Source organism: Ascaphus truei, chromosome 20 (assembly GCF_040206685.1).
Source record: "Ascaphus truei isolate aAscTru1 chromosome 20, aAscTru1.hap1, whole genome shotgun sequence".
Taxonomy (NCBI): Eukaryota; Metazoa; Chordata; class Amphibia; order Anura; family Ascaphidae; genus Ascaphus; species Ascaphus truei.
The window spans coordinates 30835123-30849421 of NC_134502.1; the positions used below are offsets into that span (position 1 = coordinate 30835123).

At 45.7% G+C, this 14299-nt stretch overlaps 1 protein-coding gene across 1 annotated transcript; it reads right to left on the minus strand.

Annotated features, from left to right (window-relative positions):
- Positions 1 to 1414: 1414 nt before the first annotated feature.
- LOC142471419 (olfactory receptor 6B1-like) lies at positions 1415 to 2403 on the minus strand. Its single transcript, XM_075578225.1, has one exon. It carries the CDS (start codon positions 2401 to 2403, stop codon positions 1447 to 1449), a length of 957 nt encoding a protein of 318 aa, XP_075434340.1. The 3' UTR covers positions 1415 to 1446.
- Between the last annotated feature and the right edge of the window lie 11896 nt (positions 2404 to 14299).

Below are 14299 nucleotides of genomic sequence, written 5' to 3' on the forward strand. Positions count from 1 at the left end.
CCCTGCAAGCTGTAACCGCAACACGCACCACATCATATCATATACTGATGCAGCCACCAACATCCGACCACATCTCGGGATGAAAACGGCAACTATGCAGCAATATCCCGAGAGGAGGACCGAAGCAGACTGGAGTGGCCCATCGGATTAAATCAGCAGGGGTCGCTGCTTTGTGAATTTATTTCATTTTAACATTACAGTATTGTAACCGGGGGGTCTCCGGAGCTGAACCGCATTGATTTCAGCCTTGGGGACCCCCCGCTTCCCGAGATACAGGCCCCCGCCATGTTAACAGCCTCCGGTCACGTGACGCAGAGGATACCGGGGCCTGTATCACGGAAAGCATAGGGTCCCCGAGACTGAAATCAACTTGGTTCAGCTCAGGAGACCCCCTGCTCACGCACACTATTAATAAAAATACAATTTAAGCAGCTTCATTACCTTAGCAGCTAACCGCTAAGGCAATGAAAGGGCTAAGGCAGACTACCAGGTTTACTGGGGGCAGAGGGGGTGAGTGAAGGGGGTAATAGCCCCAGAGTGGGTGGTTAGGCCTACCGGCAAGGTTGCAGGAGGGGTTAGCCCCTTCATTACCTTTTATTGTAGTAACCGTTATGGTAATTAAAATGCTATCCCCTCCCACTACCCACCCGAGGCCTAACCACCCACCCTGTGGCAACTACCCCCTTCACTCTATCCCTTTACCCACAATAAACATAAAAATACCTACTACCTACTGTACCAATACACAACCCACCCCCTGTACCCCCAACAACCCCCCTAACACATACAGTACAGTAATGGGCAAAAGTACTATTATCCAGATATGGATCATAGTGCCTTTGCCCATTTAAAATAAATCATTAGTTTGTCTTTATCTTTTGTGTCAGTATGTCTTGTTAGTTTAAGTATTTGCTATCAGTATACACTTTGACTTTTCTATTTGCTATCTCACACATGTCCTGAGACCTTCTCCGAGGCCATTTGAAGCACATCAAGATCTTCCAAACTGGACTTTACTCTATGGTTTGACCATTTTTTTATATTCTTGATACCTGGACAATTTTGAGGCGCCGGAATATATTTGTAGCAATAATACAGATGGACTACAAAGCATGGAATAAACAAGTCATACAATTAAGAAGAGTTTCCACAGGAATTAATGGCAGTGATAACGCAGAATATAACAAAATATCCCACCCTAATGTGCCAGTGAGAGTAATAACTCTTTCTACATCTGTACATGTACCGGTACCAGCACACAGCTTTCTGATCATCTAACTATACAGTGACTCTTCCCATTGGGGAAACAGGACATCCTGAGTCAAATCTTATCAGGAAGAGGTCATCTTTCATCATACTAAGCAGTGACTACTCCTGAGGTCCCTACACAAATTCAATATCAATAATCTTACCATCTATATTGAACAAAGAGGTTCATATGTTGGTTTATCTCCTTCTACTTTCATGCCAGAAACCTGTTGAATACTGAAACCTTCTCCTCAGAGCTGCCCCGATCTCCTTGTTCCTCAGACTGTATATTAAGGGGTTGAAGAATGGAGTTACCACCGTGTACAGCAGAGATAGGACCTTGTTTATGGCAAATGAGTGTTCCCTGGATGGAACAACATAAATAATAATCAGAGTCCCATAATATGTGCAAACAACTATGAGATGGGAGCTGCAGGTGGAGAAGGCTTTCTGTTTCCCAGTGGTGGAGGGGATCCTGAGGATGGTGAGGAAGATACATATGTAGGTCACAATGATGAACACAAAGGGAAAGAGGGCGACAGGGAAGGATAGCACAAAGTCTTCAATTACTATGAAGGAGGTGTCTGAGCATGAGTGTTTTAGAAGAGGAGCAAAATCACAGAAGATATGGTCAATGACATTAGGGCCACAGAACTGTAACTGACTGATCGGAAGAATAAAGAGTAATACAATCATAAAACCCAAGAGCCAAGACCAGATAACCAGCTGCAGGCAAAGATTAAAATTCATAATGGTGGTGTAACGCAACGGGTGACAGATGGCCAGATATCGGTCGTAGGACATAGCTGTTAGGAGGAGACTCTCTGTTGCCACAGAGGAAGCAAAGAAGTTAAGTTGAGCGATGCAGCCAGCAACAGATATGGTGCCACCATCTCCCCATATGAGGCGTAGCACGTTTGGGACAATAACCGTGGTGAGCAGGATGTCAGAAAAGGACAAGTGAGCAAGGAAGAAGTACATGGGCGAGTGGAGTTGGTGACTGGTTAACACCAATGCGATAATCATGAGATTACAAATTATGGTCAGAATGTAAGTCACGAGGAACACAGTGAAGAGTAAAATCTTGAAGTTGTGAAGATTCTGGAATCCCAGAAGCAGGAATTCTGTGACTATTGTTTGATTCTTCCCCAGCATCGCCTAGTCATGGAGTAAACACAAATTAATTATTTGATACATGTGATATCCTCAGATGAGATGTGGTTAAAGGCTGTAAAAGAACCCTCTCCTCTGTCCCTCCATTTATGCCTTTGCTTCACCTTCACTCTACTCCCACCTGTCTCCTTTATACTCATTCTAGATAGAATTTACATCTTCTAGAAAGAACAGGTCAATATTCGGAAATAATGAGTACAGATGCAGAAGGCTTCATTGTTCCTTCCGATAACACAAACTATAATATGATTACTCATAATAAGTTTCCATAGAGTTGAACGGCAGTGTTAGTGCAGAATATCCCAATGTATCCCACAATATCCAACACAGAGGGGACAATAAAGCCTTCTACATCTGTACATCTCCTCATAAACACTGTGGCAGTTAATAACCATCTTGGCCAGACTCTGATACCCACTAACCTCCTGCTTTATCTGTATGTTTCCCCAAACATAGCATACCAATACCTGATAAATGTTTTTTTTGCCTTTAACAAAACTATGAGAAAAAAATGAGACAGAATCAAAGCTATTTTTTTTTCATGTTGGTACATAGATCCCAAATGTAAAAGCAACACAGCTATTTTTTAATAAAGGTCATACATTATAATTCATATTTTCCTTATAATATTGCCAATTCTCCACCCTAGAAATCAGATATAATATGCCTTCCCTCAGTATCCCACACTTACCATCACTTATAACCACCACAGCAATGATCAGACTCAGTCAGTATCAGGCTCGGCTTTCTCAGGGAACCACATTAGCCTTCCCTTGTACTGTAAACGTCCTCAGTGAGATGTATGCAGCATCGTGATAAGTCTTTGTGGTATAATTCTCTGTGCTTCTTGTTGACCCTACAACATGGGAGCTTCTCCTAACGCCGGGCAGCGTGTCTGACAATGGCAGGCTGTAATGTTTTCCACACCCAGGTTGATAGAGGTTTTTATACTCTTCACACAGTAGACAGAACAGTCCCTGTGATACTCGGTCTACAGAATCCCATGGAGACTTCATCAGGAGTTTGAAAATAATTCCGGGAGGAAAATACCAACTCCCATCCCAATCAGCAACTTACACAACTTTGCTGAAGTTTGGTATCTCCACCTTGCAGATAATTTAACCTTTCCCCTGCTAGATTCACTTCAGGTGGGGATACTGAAGAGACCTGAGATGATTTAAAATCTCTGTACATAATAATATAATTTATGAAGAACCAGTTATATTTTGTTGATGTCTTTCTTGTGTTTATGTGTCCTCTAGATGTAGACGCTATGACCCATATTTACTTGGTCATGCTTTTCCCTAAGACACCAGTGTGACGTTGGGATAAATATGGCTGCTATTAATAAAGGTAGTCTGCCATTACCCCTACCTGTCAGTAATACATTGGTATTGTATTATATGTTATGTATGTGTGCAGTCCTTGACAAATGCGTTTGCCCAGTTTTCCGGGGCAACTGCATTTTACCTGCTCGCGAAGTGTTGCTGTGGCAGCTGGGTATTGCGGGTGCGGCAGCGGGGTATTGCGGCAGCAGTGGGGTGGTGAGTAACGACATTTTCAGCATTGTAAATGGCCACGTGGCGCCAAATAATGCCACATCGCCATGCCAACGTGGACGGGGGGAGTAGGAGCTAAAGTAGTTGTATGGGTGGAAGGAGGAGAGGAAGCGCGGTAGGCTTCTTTTGGGTGTACCAAGTTGGTGGAATTGCTGCTGCACCGCTTGGTGGAGGAGTAGCCCTCAGGTTACAGGGAGCTACTGCCATAATAGTCACCGCATCGCCGGGGAGGTTATTGAGGAACGAGAGGGTTGCCAGCAAAGCAAGAGTAATAGACCGATGCTTTAAGTGTTCCCTCCGCAGCTATGCTTCGTCTGTGCCTGAGACTCGCGGCCCGGCCCGCCCCGTACTTCTGGGGAAGGGGGACAGCAGTTGCGCAGCTCCGGGGGTATGACATGGCAGGAGAACCAGGGTGCCAACTGAAGGCTTTGACAGGGACCCCAGCCAGGCCTGCGGTGAGAGGGGGTAGCTGGGGAACCCCCGCAGGGAGGAGGTGGTATAGTCTGCCACCCCATCAGAACGTGAGAGTGTATGGCAGGCAAACGTGAAGGAAATAAGGGTGTGGGGGTAAAGGGAGAGACCAATGAGAGTAACAATGGGAAAGGAGGGTGAGGAGTAAGATTCACCCACACAGACACCCACCCTGTCAATCAGTCAGTCAGTCAGTCACCTGCCCAGTCAGTCAGTCACCCACCCATTAAGTAACCCACCCAGTCAGTAAGTCAGTCACCCACCCAGTCAGTCACCCATGCAGTCAGTCAGTCAGTCACCCACCCAGTCAGTCAGTCAAGTCACCCACCCAGCCAGTCCGTCACCCACCCAGTCAGTCACTGGGCATTGATTAAGAGTTGGTTATGTGAAGCAATAATAGTTGGGAAAATATTAACTCTGTGCCTATGTTATTTAAGTATGTTTGACCTCATTTGAAGTCACTAGCTTGTGATCAAAAATAATGAAAATTAGGACATCTCAAATATGCGACAGCATATAATAATTCAGTGTGTCTCATTATCATTCCAAACACACTGAGTCAAGCCCTATAAAGCCAGCCCTGGAGCACATGGGTGAAGGGAAACATGACTACCAGACGAGTGGTGGGGAGAGGTCCTAATTGTTGATAGTGGGGAAAAGAGGTAAGAGGTTGGTGAGGGGGTATAAAGTTAGAAAAAGCAGCTTCAGTATAGTTTGAATTACGGGATCATCGCCCGGGAGTGGAGTTGCAGAAAATGGTCGGGAGCTCTGGTTGAAGATGCGTTCATGGAAGATGCCTGGCTGACCAACGTGAGGGAAGAGATGGAAAGAAGAGGTTTTGCCTGGCTGCTGGAAAGTATCAATGGTCGTGGGGAGGCAGCCATGGAGGTAAACAAGGATGGATTGATAGCAGAGGTGAGAAGAGCACTGAAGGTCCCTTGCTGCAGTGCCAGCCAGAGGGAGAAAGGGGCATGTGAGGAGTGGTGTCATCGGCCTGCAGCTAACTGTAGGCGGTGGATGTGAGGGTGAGCAGTGGACTGTGGGATCATCGCTGAAGGAGAGGTGGTGGAGTAGGCCTTCCCATCCCACAGAGAGACTTAGCCCATCGGGTTGGCAGAGGGCAGTGAAGGACAGGACGGATCCATCGAGGGGAAGGAGGAGTGCAGGAAATCACCCAGGTTGGCCTTAGTGAGACAGTCTGTAGGGGTAGAAGTATGCAGGACTTTACCAAAGTGGAGCAGTTAGGGAGCCGGGGGCTGTTGGGAGAAGGATAGCTGATGCTGGCAGGGAGCAGGCAGACAGGCAGACCCTACCTGGGAGTATTTGCAGAGAGGGGTCTCCAGGATATTCTTCTGGGGATGAAGGTTGCAGTGTTGCACATTGTTGAAGTACATGGGGGAGGATTATTACTTTTCCTGCTACTCATTATAATGGGGTAAGGGGCCAGTGGTCAGGGCACTGGGCCAGCAGGATGTCAGGGGTGGATTGTCAACGGCAGTAACTGAGGAATTTGGATGTGAGGTGGAGTAGTGGAAACTGCTTGTACAGTATTTTTTTGGCAGGAAGCCCTGGGGTGAGGTATCAAGACCCAGAGGTTGGTGTTGTAGGAGCTGTGAGGGTGTCTCAATTAGTTGCTAGTGAATCATACATGTTGCATTGATAGAATTGATTGCCAATTAGGATCAAGGGGGGCAGTGTAGCGATACCATTGAATAGTGGGTTTTCGAAGAAAGACATGAGTGCCAGGGTCATTGGGGGTGCCCAGTGGGGGCAGGATGTGTCTCACTTGTGGGTTTTATGGGGTTGAAAGCTCTGGGTTGTGCATGGCAAAGCCAGAAGGTTTGGTCAGTGCTGGAGGAACTGGTAGTGCAGAGCACACAGGGGCAGTTTCTTCAATGGCTGGCAGAAGTGGTCTGGCTGGGGCAGCCGGAGGTGAAGCGAGAGTGGCACGGGATACATTGTTGAAAGCTGGGGCATGGGATAAGATCAAGGAAGGGTCAGTTAAGGTTACATTACGGATGCATAGTTTTGTGTCAAAAGCCCCTTGGGGATGAATCTGTCACAATGGGTGAAGGAGAAGGTGTGGAAAGGGGTGGGAGCATATGGACATTTTTTCTTTGCTCCCTAACTATAAGAAACCTCCATGGCCAAAGGATGTGAATGCAGAGGAGGTTGAGAGGGAGAGTAGGTGGGTTCCTAAATTATTTGTGGATTGGATTCAGGCGTTCGCCATTTTAGCTATCTTGATTCAGGAGAACTCTTGTGTAGGTTGAGAACCTGAGAACTCTTTGTGTAGGTTCGATATGGGGGGCATGTAATTTATATAAGGGCTCTGCCTGGTGGAAGAATAGTAGTGGCAGGCAATGTGTTTCGGCTTTGTCCCATCCAGTGGTTAGACTTCTTTGTGCGTTTGTACTTTACTGCATGGAACATAATATTTCATGAAGGCAAACATGGACCGTTGGTTGAGAACAAGGTTGGAGATGCATTGTCTCATTTCCAGTTTAGAGAATTCTGGGTCCTTGTTCCAGGAGCAGAGCCGGTGGGGGAACCATGCCCATCGTTCCTGAGGGAATCAGCGCAGGACCAGTGATGGATCTGGTGTGAAGTTCACTAGCTCTGGGTATATGGTTAGCTTTTGCGCCGGCAATTGGGTTTCATAGCATCAGCTAATAGTGGCTACTGTACTGTAGCTTGAGCTGAATTGCAGCAGTGAAGGCACAAGGGAGCAACTAATGATATTTTTGGGGGGCTTATTGTTATAGGGGCTGATTTGGCAGCTTTGGTGAAAAGGTTTCTGGAGGGTTTTTCTTTAGGTTGTTTGAGTTGCGGGATTTGTCAAACGATTTTCTGGTACGGGTGGTTGTAGTGGGATAAAGGTGGCAGCCCGGAAGGGCAGAAGATAGGGTGCCAGTATTTGCCAAGATGTTGGTCAGGCTATGGAAGATTACTGAGGTAGTTTCGAGGAGAAATAATTTGGTGTTGCCTTCTCCTTTGCCTTTTATGGGGCAATGAGGGAGTTGGTTAGTGCCTCTAATAGAGGGGAAGGATATTGTATTGGATTACGGTCAGTTATTTCTTTAATAAGGTGGTCAAAAATAGACCAGCAGAGTAAAGGTAGCTGTGCGGGACCCTTATTTGTCTGGTAAGATTAGTGGGGGTTTATTGGGGTGTCAAGCCAAAGTTGGGAGGCCCATTGTTGCTGCATGAGGATGGGTCTGCTCTGTTACGCTTCCAACTTCCAGAGGTTCTGAAGTGGTGGTCAGCAGAGTTGTAGTTGCGGCATCTAAGGGTGACTTATAATTCCTTAAGAATGTCAGAGGCAGCAAGGATGGGTAGAAGAAGTGAAGAAGCCATTAATGAAGATGGCTCCTTTGTGGAGGTGTAGGGTACCCCCAATAGTTATTGTGGCAGAAGGACGCCGGTATGGGACATTCCTTTATGTGAAACCTAGTTGCTGTTCTGTAAATTTGCTGCTACACTGAGGTTGAACACAACGGAGGCATGAAGGCAGATAGCTGAGTCTGGCTTCTACATACGGGTGAAGCGGACCAGGAAGCAAGAGAACAGCACCGACAAACAGCTGATCCCAGAACACGGACGAGCTGTGGGAGACCAGCCCTGCTCCAAGCATCTCAACTACTAAGTGAACAGGCATTACGGACGTTTTGTACATCAATCCAAAGAACTACAGATTTCTGAATTGTAAGTGTGCACTTACCATTTGTTTTCTGTTGTAATATACTTCATTCTTACCTCCGGTGCGCTCTAGGTCTGTTTTTCTTGTCTTGTCCATGGAGTTTGTCTTCAGTGGATCTTGTGGGAGCTGGGAAGGCTCCCACGCACAGTAGCTGTAAGGAGGTGAAGCTGATAACATCTACCATACAACACTTTGAAGGCACGAGCGAGGATCAAACCCCCTTGCTTTCTGAACTTGTGTTTGTTTAATCAAGTGGCCTGGGTGACTATTGGCATATAGAGGTACAATCCAGGGGTATTCGTCAGGGCTATATGTTATGGACAGTGGCACTTAGTGGGGTACCTTAGTAATTATTTTTATATTGTGTGTATTAATAAAGCTGCAACCAGTTTTTCTTCCATGTTGTTGCATGTGTGCTATTTAAATGATGGTTCTGTGGAAGTGCCACAAATATCACCCACCATATCGAGGACTGGATAAGGTAAGTCTTTCCTATCTTCTACTGTCTCTAAGCATTTGATCCTGCAAACTGGACCATACCAGGTGACAACTGTGCAATTACAGGTATGCAGAAACCAAGGCAGATCTCATCAATATCCATGCTAATACTCATGTGTTCCTAACATCTTGTAGTGTAGAATGACTTGGATCTGGTCCACATTGGCTCACAAGTAAGATGCATGTCTAAATTAAGAAGTCATTACATAAACACTGAAAATCTCCAGCGGGGTTCCACTGCTCCATGATCCAAAGGAGAAGACTGAGATTATTAAAAGCAAGAATTTATTGGTCAGATTCTAAACAAAGATCCAAAAATAGCACAGGAATTTCTTATGCGTTTCACACCTGTCGTTGCTTTCTCATGGTGCGCTGACATCATCTCTGAAGAGATCTTTATATACACATACATAATAAGATCTCATTAAAAAAAGATGTAATATTTAATTTTTATTTATTTATTTATAAAATGTTTTTCCAGGAAGTAATACATTGAGAGTTAACTCTCGTTTTCAAGTATGTCCTGGACATAGTTAATATGACAAATAATACATGGTTACAAATACAGTTACATAAATGAACAGGGTATACATTATATACAATACATTGCATGCACAATTAGACAAGATGTATATTATAGGCTTATGTAACAGTTACAGACCAGAATAAAATGTGAGACAGCCTTAGTTTTGAAAGAACTTAAACTGGTGGTGGATGTGAGAGTTTCCGGTAGGTTGTTCCAGTTTTGGGGTGCACGGTAAGAGAAGGAGGAGCGGCCGGATACTTTGTTGAGCCTTGGGACCATGAACAGTCTTTTGGAGTCAGATCTCAGATGATAAGTGCTGCATGTGGTAGGGGTGAGGAGCTTGTTCAGGTAGCCGGGTAGCTTGCCTATAAAGAATTTAAAGGCAAGACAGGAAAGGTGAACTTTGCGCCTAGACTCGAGTGATGACCAATCTAGTTCTTTGAGAATTTCGCAGTGATGTGTGTTGTAGTTGCATAGGAGAACAAAACAACAAATTGAATTGTAGAGGGTGTCAAGTTTGCCAAGGTGGGTTTGAGGTGCCAAGCCATATACTAAGTCTCCATAGTCGATAATTGGCATTAGCATCTGCTCTGCAATACGCTTTCTGACCAGCAGGCTTAGGGAGGATTTGTTGCTATAAAGTACACCTAGTTTGGCATAGGTTTTGGATGTCAGGGCATCAATGTGCATTCCGAATATTAAGTGGGAGTCAAACTATATGCCCAGGTATTTAAAACTAGTGACAGGAGTTAGCTTTGGTTCTGATCTGGAGCTCAGTCACTGGAAGCTTTAAAAATTTAGTCTTGGTCCCAAATACCATTGTTACAGTCTTGTCAGTGTTTAAAAACAGTTTGTTTTGGGAAATCCAATTTTCGAGTCTCAAAAAGTCAGATTGAAGTACGTGTTCAAGGTCGGAGAGGCTATGGCTGTGTGCATATAGGATTGTGTCATCTGCATACATGTGTATTGAAGCTTCCTTACAAGCTGTGGGAAGATCATTGATGAACACTGAGAAGAGTAGGGGCCCGAGAACAGAGCCTTGCGGGACGCCACATGTGATATCCAGGGGGTTGGAGTTAGAGCCTGAGATGGACACATGTTGGGATCTACCTGATAGGTAGGACTGAAACCAGTTTAAAGCATGCTTCCCTATTCCAGAGCTCTGGAGTTTATTAAGCATGATAGCATGATCAACAGTATCAAAAGCCTTTGCAAAATCTAGGAATATTGCACCAGTGAGTTGACCACGTTCCATTCCACACTGGATCTCATTGCAAACTTTTAGCAGGGTGTTTGGGGCGAAAGCCAGATTGGAATGGGCTAGGGAACTTTGTCTTGGTATAGTAATCGCTTAGTTGGGAGTGGACACATTTTTCCATGACTTTGGATAGGATTGGGAGAAGGGGGATTGGACTGTAGTTTGAGACAGTGTTTTCCCCCCACTTTTGAAGATTGGGACAACTCTAGCAGTTTTCCAGGTCTTAGGGATATGGCCAGCAGACAGGATAGCGTTGACTATGGAAGCAATTGGTTTGGCAATTGCTGGGGCACCAAGTCTTAGGAACCTAGATTGTAGTAAGTCAGGTCTACATTGGCTGCTTAGTTTTAATTTGAGGAGCGCTTGTGTAATCTCCTCTTCAGATACTGGGCCAAATTGAAAATTGTGGGCAGTGTTGGGAGGGGGTGGGGCTATATGGGTGCTCCCAGGATGACATTCAGGTTTGTGGATTGGGTTGCGTTTCGCTAATAAGTTAGTAGCACACCCCACAAAGTAATCATTGAATGCATTTTCAATGTCAGTGGGGATTGTCAGAGTAATATCCCCCTTAGTGATGTTACTTGGTGGTTGATGGCGAGAAGGCTGGAATATATTGTTGATAACCTTCCTGAAGTTAGCTGGGTTTGATGTGTTCTAGAGGAGATTGTCAGAGTAATATTGTGTTTTTGCGTGCCTTGTTTGCCTTGTGCACATGTTCTGCAGGCATCTGTAGTGATTGAGATCCTTGGTAGTGCCAGTTACTTTGTGGCTTTTCCACAAGGCATCCCTGAGCTGGGAGAGTGCTATAAGGTCAGATGTAACCCATGGAAGGTGGGCACACCGTACCCTTATTCTGCGTAGTGGAGCATGGGTATCGCAGAGTTTTAAGAACTCGGATTGGAAATTAAACCTCTTCGGCATACATTTAGATAGAGAATAAACCTTCTGAATCCCCTTGTCTTTACATCAGTAATGAAGAATAAAACATACAGTATACAACACTTAATACACATAATCATAGAATATCTTCACTGATATAAATAAAATAAATAAATAAATATATATATATATATATATATATATATATATATATATATATATATCAAACAAAAACAAAAAAATCCAAAGTAGCGCCTCTATAGTATCCTGACAACTGTGATATAGTTTACCTAATTGTGAAGTACAATCAATGGGGTGGCAGAGTTGGGAAATAAATTTAAAAAACCTATGTAATCTTAAGGTATAACAGTAAATATGTTAATACTTTAATAGTAAAAAGTGTAAAAAATAAAAATAAAAGTTTAAAATATGTAAAAGTATTGGAAAAAGTCCATAAAAAACCTTAAAAAACCTTAAAAAACCTTAAAAACCTGTTCCAAATAAGTGCATCCAGGTATTAGGCAGCCCGTTAGGAAGGGATCACTACCCCCTGTTGATACCTATGAGAAAGAAAAGAAAGAAACAGGCGCACACATAGTGCATTAAAGTATAACAATTCGGTTTATGGAACAATAAAAACAGCCAAATTCCCACTCACAAGTGTACACGGTAAATAGGCAGGTATGAGATAGGCTCTCGTTAGCCAGTACAGCCGTCCGACTCAGCAATGGTGTCCTTCCTCTGTATGTTCTCCGTGTGGTCTCCTGCAACCCGAAATGACGTCCACCCAGTCGAGTGCCCTGCACAGGAAGTCCCTCCGGGAACCAAAACCTTCAGCTGCCTGCCTCTGGTAACTGCTCCACCGGGGGAAGGAAGGAACCAAGTCTCCGCTCTGCCTCTCAATGCCTGCAACAGCTCTCAGACCGCAATGAAGGAATTGGAGTACTTGGGAGTGGAACTCGGGCCTCCGGACCCGCGCACAGATGCAGGCCCGACTTTCTGCCAGGCCGAATTTCCGGTGCCAGGCCGAATTTCCGGTGCCAGGCCGAACTTCCGGCGAAGACGCAGAGCAGCAGAGAAGCTGGGCCTGCAGCAGCTAGGTTACTTACTCCAGCAGTTCAGCCTCTGCTGCTGGGCTCGGGACCGGTAGCTCCCACATAAAATACCTGGGGATAAAAATAGCGAGCTCATACAGCTCACTGTACCAAGCCAATTACCCCCCCCCCCCCCTCTTCCGCCAGATCATGAGAGATCTTGAGGCCTGGCAGACCCACCAGATCTCCTGGTTTGGCAGAATAGTACCCGCCAAAATGAATGTCCTCCCCCGCCTGCTCTATTACTTCCAGACCCTCCCTGTCCCTGTCCCACTATCAGAACTGAGGAATATCCAAGCCCATATTCTGCGCTTCATCTGGCAGCAACGGAGACCCAGAGTCCCACGGTCGGTACTTCTGGCGTCGAGGACGAGGGGGGGCCTGGGGGCGCCGGATGTAGTCCGATATTATCAGTCGGCCCAGCTGAGGCAGGCGGTGGTGTGGAACAACCCCCCGACCTCTAATTGCTGGTTAGAAATAGAGACGCATCACGCGTCCACCACCCCCCTCTCAGCCCTACTATGGGCCCAGACCCATAAAAGTGGAAAGCCCCTGAGACTCAGCCTGGGGGCGATGAGATGCACGTGGTCGACATGGTTAAAAACTAAAGGGAAATATGGCCTAGCTTCAACCCCCTCTCAACTTACCCCCTTATTCGGAAACCTGGATTTCCCGCCCGGTTGTTCCCGAACCCAATTCAGCCAATTTCAAGGCCTAAATATCAGAGTGGTTGCGGACTTACTGGAAGACGATGAGGTCATGCCCCTCCGGGAACTGCGAGTTAAATTATCGTCCCCCGATCTCCCCATATTCCAATACCTACAAATTAGGCACTTCCTGAGAGCCCAATCCCCTAGTCTTAAATTCCCAATGCACTCCAGATTCGAAACCCTATGTCTCAAAGGCGAATACCAAAGGGGCTTAATCTCTGAGATATACAAAACATTGGAGGCAGCCCAGCCCCCCCCCAACCACTCATATATGCAAAAGTGGAGCGAAGACCTGAACACCACCATGGACCTCGAGGACTGGGAGGATGTCTGGGAGGCTGCTACCAAAACATCAATTTGTACCGTCACAAAAGAAAACATCTACAAAATACTATTTCACTGGTACCTGACTCTGAGTAGACTGAGCCAGATCTATCCAGGCACCCCCGACGAGTGCTGGAGGGGATATGGTCAAAAGGGGGACATGTCCCACATTTGGTGGACATGCCCGGAGATCCAAAGGTTTTGGACCCGGATCCAGAGCCTCCTGACCGAGACCCTGGATGTGGAGATCCCGCTGGACCCCCTGACCTACGTGCTGGGAAAACCAGTTGATGACCTCCCTGCCCCTATAGCTAGACTCACATCGGCGATCCTAACGGCCGCCAGATGTTGCGTAGCAGCGGCCTGGAAGAAAGTTAAAGCCCCCTCCAGGAGAACGGTAATCACAAGGATAGACGGGGTCATGAATATGGAGAGACTGACGGCCATGCTGAGGCAAAAAATGCCACAATTTTATAGAACCTGGGAGCCCTGGCTGGGGTCGGGAACCCCGACTCTGGCACAAAGCTTACTGCAACACTAGACCCCACACTTCCAAATCTCAAATCACCCCACTCCCACCACAACCTCCCCCCCACCCCCCACTCTCTTCCCAAGTCGTTCCCAACTATCTACCTGCCCTTCGTCACCCCCTCTTTTTTCACCACTGTAAATGGGAAAAAGGCTTATTGTGTGTCATCAACTGCCCCCTTGTCATATACATGTAATGTACCTCGTTGACAAAATGTCCTGATAAGTTATGACTGTGAAATGTACCAATACGTTGAATGACACCAATAAAGGAAAAATATTAAAAAAAAAAAAAAAAGACAAAATTGGGACAAAAATAATATTATTTTTA

What these genes read in the sequence shown, in the direction of transcription:
- LOC142471419 (XM_075578225.1), bottom strand. Translation starts at nt 2,403, where the DNA reads ATGCTGGGGAAGAATCAAACAATAGTCACAGAATTCCTGCTTCTGGGA.